We start from the raw sequence: 20,791 nt of genomic DNA on the forward strand, positions 1-20,791 counted from the left end.
TGATGGATGATACCAATATGAGGCAGGCCTGTGTTATTTCAACATTATTCCTTGCCTTTGACCCACATTTCTCATGTTGTCTTAAAAACCATTAAGAAAACATGCAATGCCTTTTATTTCTTATCTGTTGGAACCACGTTCTTATGCTCATGTGTATAATAATTGTTTCTTAGTTAATGATCTGACAGTGTAGTTATTTATGCCCAATCCCTCCAAGTTTCTCCTTGGAACCTTCCAAATAATTTGTGGCAGAAATTCAGTGTTGTTTTTTTTAATTGAACTGAATTGTATCAATATCTTAGAACAAATAAATCCCCAATATGTTACCATTATTTGACACTTACTCCCATTGGGTTCTCTGTAGATGCAGTTACGTTTCAACCAAGCAATAATGAAAAACATACAGAATTTTTCTCTACCACAGTTACCATTGCTCTGGCGTTTTGAACACTAAAGGTTTATAAACTGACTGGTCGTCAGTTATGGTGCCTGGGGTGGTAGAATTCCACCACTTCCCAATCTGCTTACAAGAATGATCAGGTGTTAAGCTGTTCTCAGTTAAGGCAAACCCAATTGCTTTTCGACTTGACTCTCCCCTAATGACCACCTTTCTTTGGTATATTCTCTGTCACTGTCTTGCTGATTGGATTTCATATTGTCAGTTTCTGGGCGTTTTGAAGCCAAATGTCACGCTCCCTTTCACTCTAGTATTAGCCAACTAGTATTAGCCAACTTAGACTGAATCTTGGGTTGATGAGGACTACCTTGTTCTTTGTTTATAGATTTCCCCCACTATCCGAAAGTAGGGCATCCCTATGAAACCTTTCTTAAGCCAGAATGGCTTAAAGTGAAGAAGAATTTACCTTAGGACACATCCTGCTAACTGACGAACAAAATAATGGAGCTAATGCACAGATGCCCACAGACACAGGTCAAAGCTATGGGGGCTTGGTGCTGAGATGCCAAGTGTGGTTCCCGGGGAAGGAACGTGGCGGGGCCGCTCTCGCTACTTGGGGTGCAGCTGCCTCTATAACAGCTCCCTGCACAACAAACACTGAACGCTATTTTCAGTTTTTGCCTTTTTTTGTTGTTGTTGTTAAAACAAAAATCCTCTTCAGATTTCTTTCAGTTAGCAAAAACAGGTACTAATGTAGGTCTTTCGTAAAAGCAAAGTGGCGTAAAGTGAATTTTCGAAAAGCGAGGATACCTGTATATGCATTTCACAGGGAATTCTGTGAGGTAGCTAGCTGCCGAGCTCTTTTGGCCGGGCCTTGACACTGCTATCAGCCTCGTCCAAAACTGAAGCTGTTTCATTTTAATGTTTTTCATCTGGTCAAGACCCAGTATAAATGTTTTGAACATGACAACTCAAAAAGCACCATCTTAAGACACATCATAATGGTATAACCGATAGTGTAGCTAAGGTGTGGCGGTTAATACCAAGAAGAAGAGCGTGCACGGTGAGTGGTAAAGAGCAGGCAAAGCACCGAGTGTGAACAGGAGCCAGGTTTCCTCTTAGCAGTGTGACCACAGGCGAGTTACTCAGGATTTCTGAGTTTTGCATCTCTAAAACGGGAATTATAATGTTATTTTAAGGATCAAATGAGACATTTATACACATATATAATACACTTGGCTCAGTTTCTTGCACAACTAGAACATAGTAAATGTTCAATAAATGACAGTTATCTCTGTCTCCTGTGACTTGGGATCATTTCTGATAAATAAAGAGAGCTATCCAAATGTTCTTGATTTGAGTTTTCATTCCTTGTTAATTTGTTCTGTCTGTTTCTCTATTCATCCATCCTGTTCTGGGTAGTTCTTTGGAGGAGGCAGGAATGGAGTTCCAGTGTAGAAGGGCTCAGCCCACCTCCTGTCGGAGACTGACTGGTGTGCGTGGAAGAACAGCACACATTCTTTGAGATTCAGTCTAGTATTAAACGAGTCGCTAGCAACCAGATCCATTTCTACCAGTCCATATCACTTCAATGAGGGCTTTTCCAAGGTTAGCTACGTCTCTTCATTCAAAGTACCAGCGAATTTGTTTGACATGATTAACTGTAAAAATGACCAAGTCCCTGTTTTTCGGGTCAGGATTTCCATGCATCCTTTTAGTTCATTAGCTGGAATAAGCACATGATGAAGGTTGTATCTCTTATGTGCCAAGCACTGTGCTGGTTATTCTCACAATTTCACTTGTCATCTTCCCAACAACATTTGAGATTGGCATTAACGTCCTCACTTTATAGGTGAGAAAACCGAGACCAGAGGAGTCAGGTAACTTGCCCACAATTGAGTTGTGGGAGAGTAAACCCAAAGCAGCAATGGAGGTTCCACCAGCTTGATTCTACCACAGTCATTTGTTGTTTAGTGTCAGTTATTTCTCAAAATAATTTTGAATGTCTGTATTACTATAAAAACGTTTCTTATCAGGACTCGGAGCCCCAAGGTGGCACCATCAGCGTCAGATCCCATTACCAATTGGGAGAAAGCCGGTGGGATTTTATGGGAAGAATTCATATCCAGTAGAAGCCTTTGGCAAAGTAATTGAGAATAAGAATAAAACGGAATAATAAAATATAGTGCTTTTAGACTTACAAAATACACTTGAAAAGGTTAATGTATTGTTCTGAAATGGGGAAATTCTTTGATCTTGATGCTTGAAGAAAAAAAAAAGGAAATGTGAGGATATCAAGGCCTTTCTCTGGATCGTATAAACAATGTTGGTTGCCTGCAAGGTAAGCAGCATGGGGACTGGCGCTTACTTTAGCATGATTGTAAATCATCTGAAAGGAGGAGTTTATGGTGAAATTCCAGATCTGCAGAAACTGCCAAGCCTCCTTCAGGTAGTGAAATGCCAAGCTGACTAATATAAATGCAGAAAGGTAATACAAGGCTCGAGGAGTGGACCAGAGGATAGCAGGTGGGCATCTGCATGGACAACTGCAAGAGAAGGAATTTAGGGAGAAATAATTCAAACCATCCTTCCAAGATTAAATGGCTTTGAACTATCAGCTATAGCAAAATTAAGAGATTTTACAGGCAGTGTACATTTTTCTCCCTAGTTATCCCTACTGTGGGTAAAAGGCCAGCCGGAAATCAGAAGTGCTTAGAAATGGCATTTAAAGGGGGAATATAAGCAGAAAATAGTACCCTGCTCAAATGTAAAGCCAGATTCATTTATACCTGGAATATTACAAGCAATTTGTTCAACAAACATTAAGCAGTTGTGCTGGGGTGGGAAAAGATACAGAGAAAGGCAACTGAAATGATCTGTGGGAAAGAGGACATGCTTTGTGAAAACAAACTGCAAAGATTAGGATTCGTCAGCCTGAGAGGATGAAGCTTTATAAAATTATTGGGATACAGTACATGGGGATAGTCTAGTTTAAATGCTGTTTTGAAATCTAAATAAATTTAGGCAGAAAAGCCAATAAGCTAATGGACAAATAAGCGAATAAAAATTCAAGCTAGCACAGGATGAAATGCCCAAAGAAATGCCCATCCTTCTCCTTAAAATTTGGAAAGAGAAAAAATTTTTTAAATAAAACATTTACACAATGGGTACTTTGGGAACACGTTACCCAACAAGAGTTATTATTGAATATATCCTGGAACTACACATGGGCAGGGAAGGGGTAAATACATTGCTTATGAATGGATTTGTATGTTGTTTCAAAAAGTCGGTAATATTTGGAGACATGCCCAAACTTTGTAGTTAACCTTGTAGTAGAACAAGCCTTGAAATCAGCAAACCTGTTTCATATCCCAGCGCCTCCACGGACTCGCTCTTCGTAGGCACCATAACCACTCTGAACCTCTGTCTCCTCATTTGTAGAGTGAGAAGAACCCCTTCCAGATAGGGATGCTGGGAGGATTGAAAGGGGTAGCCTTTGTAAAGCTCCAGGAAGGGGTGGGGACTGAGGCTCTTTTCAAATCTTGGTCCCCTTTGTAGCGCTGTCAGACTCAAAAAGCCATCAGGGGAGACTTCGAGTCTCCCCCAAGTAGAAAGTGCTTGATTACAACCCTACTTTGCTAATTTTATCGGTATGAACATTGATTCTTTCAGATTCATTGAGCCCCCTGTTATTTCAAGCATTGCTGTAGGCGTTTGGGAAATGAGAGATAAAGGTACTCGTATACCAGGGCCCTGTTCTCAGGAAGCTTACCTGAGGGAGAAGGGCATGCAAACACCTATATATAAAGTTATTTCAGAGAATGATGAAAGGAGAAGACAGGGTAGAATGTGAGGGGATTGTGGGCACAGTTCTTTCACTGAGAAGGTGGGGGAGGCCTCTGTGAGAAGACAACCCTTGAGCAGTGTCCGGAGGGATGAGAAGACATCAAGATTCCAGGCAGATGGACAAACAGGGGTAGAGGCCCCCAGCGAGAATGAGTCTGGAACGATCAAGGAACAGAGAAGGCCAGCGTGACTGAGCCTCCTGAAAGGAGGGGAGAGAGGCAGGGATGCAGTGACAGAGAGCGAGCAGCCCTGATGGGCCCTGAGGCCAGGTCAGGACTCAGGTTCTATTCACAGAGCGACAGCGAGTTCAGATGGTTAGGGACAAGGCTTGACTTATACTTGTAAAAGGGCTGCTGGGTAAAGAATGGGACGCTAGGGCTGCAGGAGTAGAAGGAACACCACCTCTGCCTTCTCTTCCTACCCCCACTACTTTGCCCCTCGAGACTGTCTCCGTGTTACCCCCAGCTCTCTGGACTGAAGGGTCACACTGATGTCACACATCTCTCACGGTGCACAGGTAAACTGTGCACGTATCCCTTTTCGTTCCTTCATCTCTTAGGACATACAAAAATTACTTTTCTCGAATGAAATATTTAACCCAAATATATGTCGTTTCAGGTTTTAAAAATCAATTTGATTGGCCACAGGAAACGTATTTTGGCATCTCTGGGAGACAGGCTGCACGAGGACCCACCACAGAAGCCCCCTCGGTCCATCACGCTCAGGGTAAGTGCTCGGCACATTTGTGCCATTCTCCACTCTTACCCCCAAAATTTATTTGGGGAATTACAATGAAATGACTGAAGCAATGGGTCAGGAAGTACAGGCTGTTTTCCACGTAGCTTACCTAATCCGTGTGAAAAAAAACAATCTCACTTTTGGTTGTGTTTTATAAAACAAGATTTTTTTTCCCCTCAATTGGTTAAATATATATTTTTGAGATTTAGATACACATCTGACAAACCACCACCTTTAAAGAGCTACTCCCGCACCTGCCACCCCACGCTCCCATCTACACCAGGAGAGAGGAAATGAGTTTTCTGTGAAACTCCTCAAACCCACAGAAAGAAAACCGATCAGGGACCACAGTTAAGTAAAGATCGATTTAAAATTAACCTTGGGGGTCTTCTGTTTTTTAAGAAAGTAAAAATTTCCCAGCTTTATACACTTCAAAAATTAAGAATAGAGAATCTAGAATTTTATTTAACAAACCCATTCAGCTAGATTTTAGAATTATGGGGTAGCAACACTAGAGGGAAACCCTAGACTGGGGAGAGAGAACTAAAGTGGAAGGTGAAGGAAGGCAGGAGCAGAGAGGAGAAAATGCTAGAGATGATTGACAGGCAGAATGGAGCGGGGAGTGTAGCCAATAGTCGCTCGGTTTCGTGAGGCCGAAAGGAACTTTCCTAAAATTCATCAAAAAGCTGAGCTCTCCATGACCATTGGAGCATTCCAACTTGGTTCTCTTTATTCAGCCCTGCACTTGCTTGCGTCTCATTCTCTTTCTGCAACTGTCAGAAAAGGTAACGATGATGAATGATGAACACCAGCGTGGCACTTAGACATAACTGCCCGCGATGCAATGCGGTAGAATGCCTCTTATCGGTGAACTTGAGCAAACAGCATAACCACTGTAAGCGTGGCAGAGGGTCAGGCAAGAGAGGAGCTGTTAAGATTTGAGTCTGATTCAGTTTTAAGGAAGAAAATGCACTAAGATTTCAGGAAATGGGAGCGAATCGGCTCCAGGATGGAGCCCTGAGGAAAGTTGGTTGTTGGGGCAGTTGGATGCACGGGGAGGTTCGGAGGCTCATTGAGGGCACTGAGAGTAGTGAAGGTAGAAACAAGACCTATTTTTCTCTCTCAATAAGAGGAGCTTCAAATAAATTGGGAGGAAAATGAGGCTAAAAAGGATTATTGTCTTGCCTTCATTTTGCTACACTTAAGGGGAGAAAGATAAAGGCACCATCAGTGCCTTTAACCCTAAAATAATCCTAAAGCATCCTGAAATAACCGCTTCGAGTAGTCATTTCCTGCTGCTTACTCTCCTCTCTTTCCTGCACCGTCTGAGCCCGACCCTCTGGCTCCCTGGAAGAGATTTAGGGTAATGACAGACAGAGATTCCCAAGAAAAAGTACAGAACGTTAATTTGTCAGAGGAGGTCCAGATCACCTGGGGGAGACCTGGGCATCAGCATGGCCCAATCCTCCTCTTATTTGCAAACACTGGAGCCCAGCTGTCTGCTGCCCTTTGTCTTACTTCTGACCAGTTCCCCTCAGCTCGAGTTATCTTTACGCATCCTCTGTCATATGCATTACTTGCCGTCTGTCTGTGTGACTTGCTGTGTTTCCATGCTGCGTCCTCTTCCCCACCTGGTTGCCAGACCACTCTTTGATGGAGGATCAAGACCCACTGGTTCCCATTTTAGTCCTCTCGTCATGGCATCTACCATAGCGAGGACACTCTCTGTCCACACAAAGACACAGTTGCTTCCCTTATAAACACACGTGATAGTGTCGGGGTGCCCGACATCTCTGCTCCCTCCTGAGATCACCCACAGTGCTGGTTTAAGAAAACAGCCTGATTCTTTATACTTGAAACCTTTGACCTGAAATACTTAGGGGGAAAAATATTGACTCGATCATGCCATTAATAACATGGTGGAATGTCATTCATTCCTTGGCAGTTGATTCAAAAGTGACTCCCCACCCACCGCCGTTTGTCTTGTCAGTATGTCACGATTTTGCAACCAAAGGTTAGCCGCAAAGCTATGGTATTTACTTCATGATGTATTTCCATTCAGGAACCCAGTGGTAATCACACTCCTCCTCAGTTGTCTCCGTCACTTAGCCAAAGCACTTACACCACTGGTGGCTCCCTAGACGTTCCTCACATTATCATGCAGGGCGATGCAAGGAGGAGAAGAAATGAAAACTACTTTGACGATATTCCGCGATCAAAACTGGAGAGGCAGATGGCCCAGGTAAGGTGTTAAAGGCCTCTGTGATGTTTTGGTTTGTTTTGTTTTGTTTTGCCTTTCACCCATAGCGAGTAATGGATTCTAATATTGAACAATAGCTTACAGTGGATGCCTATTGTCCACGCCAACTGGAATTTGACCACTTTATGCCATGGCTTTCATGCCCTGCTCACTTGAACTAGGCTGGAACAGACCTTTCTGGGAATGGAAGGTACACACAGATCCTTGTCATCCATTCTTACTGAAGAAATTGTGTCTGATCTCATTGCTCCCAGAAAGTCTTTGCTCTAAAGGGAGTAATACTGAGCCAGAATCAAATCATAATGCAAATGAATAATAAAAGTCTGGATTATAAAACGTAAACTGGCTGGATGACAAGGCAGAAGTTGGGGGGAAGTAATGTTAACTTCCTCCCATGCGTAGTACACATTTGTATAGAATTATACTGTTGGGACTAGTTGCATCATATGTTGTCACCTTGAGTAGTTGAAAATGATGGTGCTGCCTGTCACAAATAACTGAAAAGAGAGATCTGCCACGTTCAGACCTTTCCTTGTTTTTGGTGTGGAAATCCATCCCTGGCCTGTCCTTAGACAGCTGCTCAGAAACTCAAGTCAGCCAAACAGCGGTGCTGTCCTTACAGCGCATTTCAGATGGGCAGCTCGCTCTGCCATTTCATCCTGAGCTTTAAAGCTCTGGACTTGTTGACAACTATTGGCAGGTTCAACTCTTTTCATCTTCGTTCTAGGTTCAGACCGATGTGTTAAGAGGCTTCTCTCTGCCTTCCACACCTAAGATGAGAATCTCGAGGTGAAAATTTGACTGTAATTGCTTCACCTTGGTTGTTAAATATTTTTCTCAACTGTTTGATGAGATTCTGTTTCTGTTTTTAAAAGCGTTTGGTAAACATTCTATGATGCCGCTCACAAAAGAAAAATGAGAAGAGAATGTTCTGGAAACCATGGCTATTCTGCCTACCAATGCCCCCGGCGAGAAAGGGCCTGGGACCGTGCCTCCCTTTTTCAGCTTTCTCAATTTTGAATTGTTCTTTTTGCAAGGAATGGCAGTGTTGGGATTATGGAGGATCTTGTATTGAAGGGAGACGGAAAATGTTAGGAGAGACAAGAAAAGAATGTTCCCTTGCTCTCTTGTTCAGTATTGTCTTTTAACCCTTACTACTGTTTTCGCTGATGTTCTTTTAAATCGAGTCTGAAAGCTTTCTTTCCCCAAACTGTTCATATGTTTCCTGCTACTTGTTAGTATCCGTGGATCAAATATGTGGTTAAGTATCTCTAATGACAGCATTTCAGAGCCATGGTTTGTTTTAAGCTTGAACCATGTAGTCTTTATGTATTAATACAAACTGGGCCTTTTCTGAACCCTCCTGTTCTCTGGGTAAGGAAGGACCGTGTGTTAATGAGCATTAGCTATTATTGACTGCCAAATTCAGGAACAGAATCACCTATCTCAGCCGCTTATATGATTTATGAAATTTCTCCGCATAGTACAGGTTTTTCAAAGAGGAAATTAATTACTCTTCCCACCTATGTGTGAATGCTCGGAGGTTATCTAGCAAGATTGCCCTCCTCCTTCCTTTATGAGATTCACGAACTAGGGGCAGCAGTACCTTTGGAACAGTCTAGGTCTTTTTCTTGTCACTGCAATCATAATGCATTGCTTTCAGGAGTTGTGTTGCCCTTGAGGGAATTGACTGAACTTGTATCTGGCCAGGTGAGAAGAGCCCAAAAGCAGAAAGAGGAGTGAGATAAACAGGTGGCTGGGATTTGGTGATTTACGGTGACCTGTGGGAATGTGCTTATTCACCTCACGTGTAGTCACAGTGATCAAATGACTGATACAGAACCAGGTTCCCATCAAGAACGAGGAGCTTATTAGAAATTTTCTACTGAGTTGTCGGAAAAGTCCTGATGCATTTTTGCAATGAAAAACATAGAAAAATATGTTATGACTTTTCCGACAACCTAATACAACCCTGCTGTTCAATATAGCACGTTTGCTGCAGAGAAAATAAGAGATGGCACTATAGGAATCTGATCAATAAGGAAAAGACACTCTGGGATTGCAACTCTTTAGGTTATGTTAATTGCAGCCTTGGAAATGACAAAAATCATGGAGAAATGAACACGTAATGTACTTCTTAAAACTAGTGCCATTTCAAAGCTTTAACCTGTCAAAATATTAAATACTCGGTAATTTTGTTGCTAAACAGCTTAATTTATGTGACTTTTCCATCACTCAACCACTCAATTGATGTTTTTTTCTTCTTCCTTTTTTTTGGTCATTTGCTGTAATACTTTTTTAATCCATTTGCTTTTTTAAAACCTGTCATACTCTGTAAACCATATTCTTTCCCAAAATTATGTGCTTAGCCAATCAAGGTGAGTCTTCCTGAATGAAGACTTGAGTTAGCAGTTAACATCCCGGTAGGCAAACAGCTAGCTACGCCTCCCTCCTTTCCACCAGGAGTGCTCAGGTCAGCCCCTGTGGTTCTTCCCCTAGGGGCTCACTATAGCTTAGTGAATGCATGCCTAACCGGTCTGTTTCTTGCTAAGTCACAGAAGTCCATCTTCAGGGTTCCTTTCTTACTTGCTAAAAGAAAGAAAAATACAGTTAATAGACAATCACAAGGACAGATCCGTGTTCTCAGAACGCCCCCACCAGAGTGGATTAGAATTCCAGCCATAGGCCAGAAACCTTAAGTTCCTGGTAGTTGCAGTCATTCATAGGAGTTTTGCCTACTTCAGGCCTGCTCGACAGATGTTTGCAAATGCTTTGCTTAACTTGGAAAACCAGTGCTTACAGTTTAGATCAATTTAATGTCCATTCCACCTATTAAGTTTATTTGTTGGCAAATATTTTTTAAAAGATGACTCTAGGATTGCGTTTTGTTACTTGTTTCCAATTTGAAACAATTTTTAAAATACCTGTCTTGGAATATCAGGGGATTTGCAAAAATTGTAGTGTTGTTTGCTTTTATTCTGATACAAACAATATTCTGGCATCAAATTGTCTTAGATGAATATGTGAGACACAAAATTGAATTTAGTACTAGTAGCAATTTTTAACCTACTGAACATAATGATGGAAACACATTTAAACAATGAGGTTTCCTATTATGCCAAAAACATAGCTTTTCTAGCCTATAATTCTAAACTGGACACATTAGCTCAGAAGTTGTGAAATGCTCCCCTGTTTCCATAACCCTAATAAATAAATGTTGCACTCACATCTATATAATAATACCTTAATGCATATAGAGCCTTGAAATTTTCCAACTATTCACACCTGTTATCTCATTTTTGCACAAACAGGGTGTCCTACACAACTCTTCGTGTGTGTGTGGCACATGGCAGATCAGCTTTTCAATCCAAGCCCTGTGGAGATGAGACAGTGCATGAAAATATATCAGAAAGAGGAAAAATACTTCCAGTATTTACAGCCTAATCTCAATCTTTAGAAATTTTCTCAAGTGATATTTAGGAGAAGTCAAAGTACTCTTAAAATGAATAATAAAGGAGAGTAATGGAATTAATAAAGTTTAGAGACCACATTCTTCAAAGTTATGAAAATGGGAAAAGAGTTCCCCAATGCGAAACTTAAAACCATTTATAGAAGGACTCCATTTATAGAAAATACTTATGGGAAAATGAAATAATACCTCTATTTTCACAAAATAAAAAAGACTCCTAAACAGGAAGAGAAAGACATATTTCTGCCCAAACTTTAGCTCTGTATGAATGAGGGAAATTCATCATGGGGAAGTCCTTGTGCTTTGAATGCTCTCGTCTAAATAAAAATATTAGTAGTTCCTGGGCCAGTGACCTTACCGGCTGCCCACAAACCTGAAAGCGGGCATGAGTCACATTTTAAAGACAAGGAAACTGATGAACTACGTGACTCAGTCTGGGTACCAGGTAGCACAGCCAGAAAGAAACAAATTAGGACTTGCCTGGAGCTATATCTTAGGCTCCATAAAGGCTTTGTATAAATTGCTTTTAGATCATCCAAAGTTGATTCAGTTCAAAGTCTAATATTTTCTGATCCAAGCAGTATTACTTAATAAGTATGACTAGATTGAGCCTTTCTTTATTTGAAAGAATTTTCCATATTAGATTCCACAAGTGTTCATTCTTTTGATGTTGTATAAGGAAGAGACATGGAAACAGCCAAACAGAACCTCTGTGTCTGGGGTTCCAGGCGCGGTATTTTGTTTCATCCTCCCAACAGCTCATTCTGTCGTCAAGGAAGCCCAGGTGAGGGAGGGATTTGCCTCACAACTGGTACCTGGCAGAGCCAGCCCTCAGCCCTGCTCTGCCTGATAGTATCCTGGCTCCTGCTGCCCTGTAGGCTGCCTCTGTTCTACAGTGATAGAAAATACTTTAATAACAGTTCAACAAACACTAACTTCCCGTATACTATAATAGATTACACTTCTGTAGGCACAGCAAGCCGAATGAGGATAAAATCACTGATTGTGTACTGGGCACTGATTAGGGTGATCACCATGAAACCCCTAAAATGGAGAGCTACGATGGTTATTTGTTAGTCCTTTTAGTGGGAACCCACCCTGCACATCTTGGTAGAACTCTGTCCTGCTCCTGTGTCTGTGAAAAGCTTTGCAGGTTGGTGTGGGGTTTACTGTTTTTACAGAGACGAGCTTACTTGTGGGGTTTCTCCAAATCACGGATGCTGTTTCCTTAATGGCGTCTTCAGCTGGAGCTTCGTGTTGGTTTCTTCCTGTCTGTGTGACCTGTGCCAAGTCACAAGGTTTCTCTGAACTTCAGTTTTCTTGTCTTTAAAATGAGGGTAATGCCCGCCTCCCAGGTTTGGATCAGTTAAGATAATTTATGTAAAAGCATGTTCCAAACTGTAAATATATATATATATATATATTGGACATATCATATACATATGATATGACTATCAATTCAGATATAGCACCCATCAGTCCTTCATTTGAACGTGTCTTATTCATCATAGGGCCAGTTATTGCCAAAGCTGTTAGAAAGGTGAGTGCTCAGGTGGTTGTCACATTCTATAAAAACTACCTTTTTGTGCTAGCGTCATCCGTGCTTACAAAGCATATTGAGAATGGAATTGGAATTTCTGTCTTTATGATTTTAATTGGATAAATATGAAGGCTGCCAAGGAGCGTCGACCATGGTGGAGAGGAGATCTATGCAGAGTGATCATCAAAGTCGGGAAAAGCAGGGGACAGATGGACTAGTTCTGCGCAGGTCCAGGTTCCAAAAGGGTGCAGCAGAGGACATCTTACAGTAATAACCTGTTGCCACTGTAACGTGGTCAGATTAAACATTCAGTGAGAAAGAAAGGATTATTTTTCCCCTAAATGAAATTTAGAACTTGTTTGAAGTACCCAGTACACAAAATTGTTAGCTAGAGAAGCATGGATGTCTCAAAAAGCCGTGAGGCAAATGCTTAGCCATCGCTGGCAAAGAAGGAACATAGTAATTTATTCTTTTATACTTTTTTTCTGGGAGGGAAAGCCTGTTGTTCCTAGAAATTCCCCGCCCTGCCATGGCATGATGGGAATTTGCAGAGGCAGCCTTCAGAAAATAGTACAACTGTGTTAAGTGATTTTTTTTCCCAAAAACTATACAAGTTTTCTTATTACTATGTGATAGCAAATGTTAAGTTATAAGTTAGTGGCTAGTTTTTAATTTAGGTTTTCATTACTAAGCTGCTACTCAGAAAGGCTCAGCCTGTCCATAAATTCAACATTTTCCCCCATGAAGGTCTAAAAAATAATTCTTATATTTAAGCACAGACGGATAATATATAACCAAAAAAAGAAGAAGAAGATGGTTAAGAATAAACTCAATAAGCTCTTCCATCAGAAACTCCCAATTTGACAGCTTGTCGAGTTGACAAGCTGACACACCAGCTTCAGAGATAACTTGAGATGTTGATGATATCTATGCCCTGTTTCAAGCCAGGAACTCAAAACCACCCGCCATCTATTCCAAAAGGCATCACACCAAGCAGAAGTGGAAAATGGTGCTTTTGTACTTGGAACTTAGAACCGATGGGTTGTGCACCTTGTTTATTAATGGGGACAGTTCATTGCCTTTTCTCAAAATATACGCTGCTCTCCCTGTGATAACTGTGGGCTTGGAAATTCCAATAGAATCGATTAGTGTCTTTCAGGACACATCCACACGCTACTGTACATTGGTCTTTAAAAAATAACGGGAAGAAGTGGGTGTGTTTTAGGTTTTGATACTCATCTTTTGAGTCTCGTTCTTTTACTCTCTATCAAGCCCATCAGTGAGGCAACTTAGATGAGACGGCCAGGAGTTGGCTCTGACAGATGCTGGACAGACCCAAACACCTCCAGTCATTTTGCTACAGAAGCTCTGATGTCTCCACTTTCCCTCAGTGTGCTGGGATTTAACCAGTGTGAATGTTTCCAATTAAAACCAGACCATGGGTTTTTAAAAAAACATCAATAGAAAAGATCCTATTTTCAACTGAATAAATAAGAAATCTGACAATTTATAAAAACCCGATTTCAGTGGCATTGACCTTGTGATATTTCACGGTGCCTTAGGCTTGCTGACATTGAGCGGCGTGTTCACAAAGAGGCACACCAGGCTGTTTTTCCACTTGTTACATTTTTGGAATGTTTCTCATTAGATTCAGTCCAGTTCTTGGGTCCACAGGTCAGAGTTTTGGCTGGTATAATCTGACCTTGCTAAATTTTCAAGGGTTGGAGAATTCTCTCATTCTTCTTCTCCCTCTTCTTATTCCAGTGTTAAAAAAAAAAAAAGAAAGAAAAAGAAAGAGAAAGAGAAGGGTTTTCTTAATGACTAGGGGAAATCGGGCTGATTATGCAGGGCTGCCTGAGTTAATTCCGTTTGTACATGACTAAGGTAATATATCAGTAGGGACGTCTCTGGATGCCTGCAAGTAACAAAAACCCAACTCAAGATGTCTTAAGCAGAAAAGGGCATGCATTTGAATCATTTTACTGCAAAGTCAGGTAGACCTGAGCCCCCCTGCTTGGCTGATGTCTTGCCCTCTGGCTCTTCATATCTTGGCTACAGAAGCTTCAAGTCCAGTTCCTATTAAACTTGAACCTACTAGAAAGAGGGCTTTTCTTCCAAGAGTTGCCCCCCCCCCCAAATCCCAGGATTCAGTCCCATTGGTTCAGGTCAGCCTGGTTTGGATCACTTATTTGTCCTGAGGTCATCACAAAGGAGAGAGAGAGACAGCAAGGAGGAGCGGGCGGGGTGGGTGTGAGACTGAGAGGATTCACCAGGCAAAGGTCACATCGCTGAGGTGGTGTCAGCACACCTGAACCACATGGACTGAAGGGTGAGAAGGGAGTTCCTCGAATGGACAGTCAAAGGGCCATGGCCAGAAATAGGTGTGGTTTCTAGGGAGGCAGAGAGAAGAAGAGTGGGAGCCTGAATAAACCCACTTTGACTTGCACATTCTGGCTATGTCTGATCGAAAATTGTTATATCACAAGGGTATGGATTTCTTTTTTTTTTTTTTACTTAATTTATGAGCTTTTTTAAAATACCAGATTTGAAGTAATGAGATCCGGGTTAAAAATCCCATTTCTGATATATCTATTACCTCTGCAACCTTGAGCAAGCCTCTTAGCTACTCACAGCCTTCGTTTTCTCTTCCTAAAGGGAGATTAATGCCCACCTCCCATCATTGTCGTGACACACAGAGAAAAGGGTCTTTGTCAAAGTATTTTACAAACTACAACGTGTTCGGGTTTTGGAAATTATTATTTTGAGATAACTTCTAGTTTTCTTCTACTGCTTTTTCAGCTGCAACTGGGAATAAATGTACTTTAAAGTAAAGCTCATAATATGCAGCCACATTTTACAAGGCTGTTTCTATTTTCCAACTTGTAAGCCCAAACTAATACCTCTCAGCTGATAGGGAAACGCTGGTTCTTAGGAATGCAAACACTCTAGAGGCAATTCCTCTCTGTGTTGTAACCTAAGTAGCCCTGGAGCTGTTTGGAAAGGATTAATGGATGATGCCCATACTTCAATACTTTTAAACAGTTTTCTGAGTTAGCACATATCAAAATATTACAATTTATGTTACAGTATTTTATTTCTCTTAAAGTGTACGTTGGCTTTGTCAGGGCAAGGCCTGATTCTTCCTTGGTCATTTTTTTAACTCCCTGTAATAAGCACTCCATAAATACACAAGGTACCACAAAACCACAGGTTTCTAGAACTCCAGATTGGACACATATTTGAGATGGTCTCAAGTTTTTTTAGAGAAATAAACTACCTAGAAAGGCAGCGTATCACCTGCCTAGCTTAGTTCTGGCAGTTCATTGTCATCATTGTCAGAGCCAGCACTGATTAATACAACTTCATAATGAGGAAACTGAGGCACAGAGAGTTTACATCGCTTACCCCAGGCCACACAGATCGTGAGAAGCAGAGTCAGGATTCGAACCCAGGCAGTCAACCTTCACAGCCTGCACTTTAACCACTGTGATCAACACCCCAGGTTGTTTCTACAAACTGGGTACCAGCAGACATGAAACATTCTCGAAATGCTAGAACCCCAAAAGACTCCAGTGCAATGTTTTGAGTCCTTTGACAAATTCTATTAATGTCTAATACTTTATGTAAATGCAAGGTTAGTAGAGAATTGAACCTCTGAGGTAGCATGAATGAACACTATATTTGAAGAAAATCCTCTCTTTGCATCCAATTTTTCATTCTTTACCAATCAGGCATAGCAAACATTTGCTTCCTGTATAAGCAACTGTGAAGTGATGTGACCCCCCCCCTCTTTCTGTGTAACTCTTTATTTTAATGAGGTTTGAATGCAGCATCACAAAAGGTTGTAGTTCTTTATGTGCATTAACGCCTAGAAGATTCTTTTGTTCCTCTATTACAGAAAAGCAGAGTAAAGATTTTAGGGCGGGAAGGGGCCAGAAAGCACATCTAGTCCTGTCTCATGATGCATCACCCCTTTAATACATCCTTCACAGACAGCCTCAAGCTTCTGCTTCAACTTGTCCCCGGAAAGGTGGCCCCCATTTTGTGAGGCAGCCCCATGGCCAGAAAAGTTCTAATTCATAGAACTTTTGTCTCCTATTGAATTGAAATAAGCCTTCCTAAAACTCCTAAGTAGTTCATGCTGTCTTCTGAAGCAGCGAAGAGTAAACCTGCTCCCCATTGATGAGAATAGTTCTGAAGACAAGTTGCTGTTTTCCCGTCACTATATTAACCTTATCCAGCTCCTTGCCCGTATCCTTCTGATAAGGTGGACGTGGGCTACGCAGCATATTGATTCCCCAGCCCTGGGCACGTCTGCTTTGTGGATATTCATGGTTAGCCACATTAACATATTGTTAATTCTTACTGAGCTTTTCTTCATGAAAGTTTCCCAATCTTTATCAATGGCCATAAGCCATGACTCCGTTCTCAGCCTTCAGAAGTGGTGTGTGTGTGTGTGTGTGTGTGTGTGTGTTTAACCTGAATGCAGGATTTTACATTTACACTATTACTTTCCAGCTAAAACAGTTTTATCAAGTTTACCCAATGATCCTCGTCTACCAATGCCTTTTTAAAACTTGGTCAACATTCGCTGTATCAGGGATCCTTCCCAGATATGTAATATACTCATTTAAAAAGCTGACCTCATAAAAGCATGCCTTTCAAGTGATCCTACAACTGATTGATTTCAGTGTCGAACCAACAGAACTGAGGGAAATCTGTAGCCTTCTACCAGAGACCTCCTAGGTTGGCACCACTCAAGATGATTGTTCAGCAAGACCTTGCTTCTCCATATTACCCACAAGGATGCAACGAGGACATAATGGGGTCTTGACAAACATTGCTGAATGAATGGCTGTGTCTAATACCTCTTTTCTTATCAGAGGCAGGAAGCAATGTTGAGCAAAACGTTAATAAATGGGTTTAAATAAAGAAAATGTGACGGCCTCATTTTGCAAGAAAGGAACATAATGTATATTTTAAAGAGATATTATAGGCAAAGAACGATATTGCTTTGCAAAGTCAAGTTTCTCTGCAGGATTTCAAGTTATGATTTTAAAAAAAAAGCTGAGTGCTGTTTTTCTGAATGAGTTATTAATATTTCCTCTTTTTAGCGGTCCTAAAAATGTTTGTGGTGGCATCCAAACCAGTAAACTAGTCCATATTGCAATAAACAGCATAATCCCAATTGATTTAAATTCCCTTCAACACACAGAGACCTGGGGAGCTGTACAACAGGATCTGGATTTACAGTGTTCCATTTTTTTTTCTCTGCTCTATTTTTTTTCCTGTGAAGAGATTTCATAAATAATTGTGTAATGTCATTTAGGGCTCCAACTGTCATATTAGGGAATGCATGTTATATATTATCTCTACAAATGAATAACAGGAATCACACAGCCTATAGCTCTCTCCTACTTTGGCAGCTGAGGGCTTATTTTAGGTGCTATTAATACCAGAGTCAGAGATAACAAGGAAAGAAGGGAGGGTGGGTGAGGAAGGGAGGGAGGGAAGGGGGAAGGAAGAAAGGAAGGAAAGAAAAACGGAAAGGAGAGAAGGAAGGACCAGAAACTGGTGCAGGCTACAGGTAATAACGTAATATGGATTATGCTGGTGTACTTAGGATGGGGCCAAACGTGGTGTTTACTTCCTCCCACTCTTGCTAGATTGATTGATGCTGACACCAACAATAGTGGATCACACACAGAGACACAACTGTTGGCCTGGCTTTTCACTTCTAGCTGGCAATTTCTGATCTGTCCAAGAATTTTCCCGTAGACATGGAAAGGTCATGATCGTGAAGGTTTGCAAGCACTGCCCTTTAGAAAGATGGTGAAAGGACAGGAAGAAGCGTTTTCTTGAGTCCAGCATTCCCTGCAAATAAAATGGTTTGTCTGAAACCTTTTATCTAAAAGGGTCAGTGGTAAGAAACCCTTAACTTGAGACATTCACAGTGTAGTTGAAGAATCACAGACAGTTGCTGGAGGGCCAGGTATGTATCGCAAAACTCACCTGAGAGGAGAGGAGGAGGATCATTCCGGTATCTACAACAGAAGAAATGATAAGACACTGGCCTGCAGGCTCTGGGTAACTCAGGAGAGACAAAAGCTTGTGATTTTCTGATTTCCAAGCAAAGTTCAGTTAGTGCCCATAAAAAGAAGAGGCCGCAGGCGGGGCTGTCACTGCTGGAAGCAAAGCAGCATGGGAAGTGTTTGGTGCATTATTCCTTGACTGACCTGAATTTGTTTGCCTCCATCCTTTGACACATCTCATCTCATTGTAGTCTCTGCTCAAGGAGCCACGGAGTTTGCTGGCTGCTGACTGAGGCCTCCTTTTGGGGGATGTACTTTTCTTTTGCCTTGAAAGCTGTTTTTTCGGTCTTCAGGCTTGTTTTCATTTTGTTTTAGAAGCACTGTCATGCAAAAGAAGGAATTGACTTCGTTAGTCCTTTAGCTTTCACTGTGAACCTTTCCTATTTCTTGTTGGATTTTTTCTGGTCAATTTCTAAATAACCCATAGTGTGAAAGAATTATGACAAACATAAGGGAGAAATAGGAAAAGCCAATTTTTTTTTCAGGTCTAGAACAAGGCAGAAAATTTCATCTCTGATAGAATCTGACCAAGGGCTGTATTCATCCAAGTTTCTTTATTAACCTAGCTATGCAGCATCAGCTGGCTCGCAAAAGATTTACAGAGCGTAATCGGTGTCATTGAGTAGAACGGAGCTGTCATCAGCTTGCTCCGTTCCACCATCAGCCTCTGAATCCCAGTTTACTGCTAGTCTTGGCAATGGAAAAAGGATGCTGTCCATCCCAGTTGCCATTCATAAACATTGACTAAAGGCAAAATGAATCTCTACTCACTTTGTGACCCATGCCTTGCACCCAACAGATGAACAGTAAGTATGTTAAGTGAATGTCGAGGTGCCAGGGAGACAGGTTCTTATGCTCTAAGGTTTTTTCAAGTTTCAATTTCTGCTTGAAAGAATAATCCTTGTATAGCGTGGGCAGCATAGACTTGATTTGGACATAAAATGCTGGGTCCTCGGGGAAGGCTTCTGTGAGACGGTAACATTGGAGTAGACCCTGAAAGAGGAGAGGGAGCTAGTTCTGCAGTTCCAGGCAGAAGGGGAAACAAATGCAAACTCTTTGAGGCAAGAGTGTGCTTTGTTGTTCAGAACCAAGCGAGCAAGAGGAAGTGTAGGGCCGGGCGAGTGGCTCAGTTGTTTAAGAGCTCACTCAAGAGTTTGAGCTCTGAGCAACAGCGGTTCGAGTCCAGCCCAAGCTGAGCAGCCACTGAGCTGCCAACAGGTAGCAGGATGGCTCAGCTAAAAAAAAAAAAAAAAAAAGAGGAAGTGTAAGTCGGGAGGAGGGCAGAGGCAAGGCGGGGACGGTGCCAGAGGATGGAGATCCTTGCAGACTATTGTTAGGACTCTGGCTTTTCTGCTGAGTTAAATGGAGCAGAGCGGTATGGTCTGGCTTTCCTTCTAAATGGAATATTTGGGCTGTTGTATTGAGATTAAGGACTACGTGGGGCAGGGATGAAAATAATGGGACCAGTTTGGAAGCTAATAGGATAACACAAGTAAGAAAAGATAGTGTCGTGGACCAGGCAATGATAAGAGGGCGAGAAGACTTTAAAAGTAGATTTGATAGGATTTGCTGCTGGGTTGAGTGCCAAATGTGAGTGAAAGGACGACTCCAACTGGAAGAAGGGGTTTGGCATTTGCTGAGATAAGAAAACTTGTAGCAGAGGGGAGATAATCAGGAGCTTGGTTTTAGGCGTTAAATTTATGGTTAAGATGCCTATTACTCATCAAATTACAGGTGTCAAGAAGGCAGCTGGATGTCTGAGTCTAGAGTTCAGAGGAGAGGTCTGGGCCGGAGATACAAATTGGGGAGTCCGGACTGGATGAGACACCTAGTATAGCCAGAGACATTTCCTGTTTAAGGACTGATGTTCCAGGGATCAGAGGATGATCAGATCATAGGAACCAGCAAAGGAGGCCGAGAACTGGAAGGAGCCATCATGTGTGTCGGATAAGTCAAGGCAAATGAAAAGCTGGGTTCGACAGAGTGGAGGGTACTGAGAAAAGCAGTTTCAGTGGAGTGGACTCAAGTGACGACAGGAAAAGAGAAACTGGAGACCCCTCTTGGGTAGGATAGATACCTCTTGGGGAGATTTGCTTCTTAAAGAAGAACAGAAATTGAGCAGGAGCTCACGGAAGATGTTGGGTCAAGGGAAGAAATATGTTGGCTTTGAAGATGTGACAGCACTTTTTGGGAATGCTTCGGGAAAGAGGGAAAAGAATGGATGATGAAGGAGAGAGAATTTATTGCAAACTACTGGATTTCTTCCAGTTGAGCAGGAAAGGAGTCCACTTTAGGAGGACAACTTTGGAGATAGGTAATATGCTTTTGTTTTGTTTTTAGATTTCAATGCAGATATGTTATATTTTCTGAACTGAATTCATGATAACCTGAAATACAGATGGTAATAAAAGTGAAATAGGGGCCGGCCGAGTGGCTCAGTTGGTTAAGA

General features: G+C 41.7%; 1 protein-coding gene across 13 annotated transcripts in view; it reads left to right on the forward strand.

The window, feature by feature from the left end:
* The window catches only part of ANKS1B (ankyrin repeat and sterile alpha motif domain containing 1B), a 985,090-nt gene that overhangs the window by 875,975 nt on the left and 88,324 nt on the right, over positions 1-20,791 (forward strand). For 12 of the 13 annotated variants that reach the window (XM_019641719.1, XM_019641710.1, XM_019641706.1 and 9 more), the window contains 2 exons: positions 4,862-4,969; positions 7,044-7,223. In XM_019641719.1, the coding sequence (XP_019497264.1) occupies positions 4,862-4,969; positions 7,044-7,223 (288 nt within the window). The remainder of the gene's footprint in view (positions 1-4,861; positions 4,970-7,043; positions 7,224-20,791) is intronic. The other variant, XM_019641707.1, reaches the window with a different exon arrangement.

Source organism: Hipposideros armiger, unplaced genomic scaffold (genome assembly GCF_001890085.2).
Source record: "Hipposideros armiger isolate ML-2016 unplaced genomic scaffold, ASM189008v1 scaffold_63, whole genome shotgun sequence".
In the NCBI taxonomy this organism is placed as follows: domain Eukaryota; kingdom Metazoa; phylum Chordata; class Mammalia; order Chiroptera; family Hipposideridae; genus Hipposideros; species Hipposideros armiger.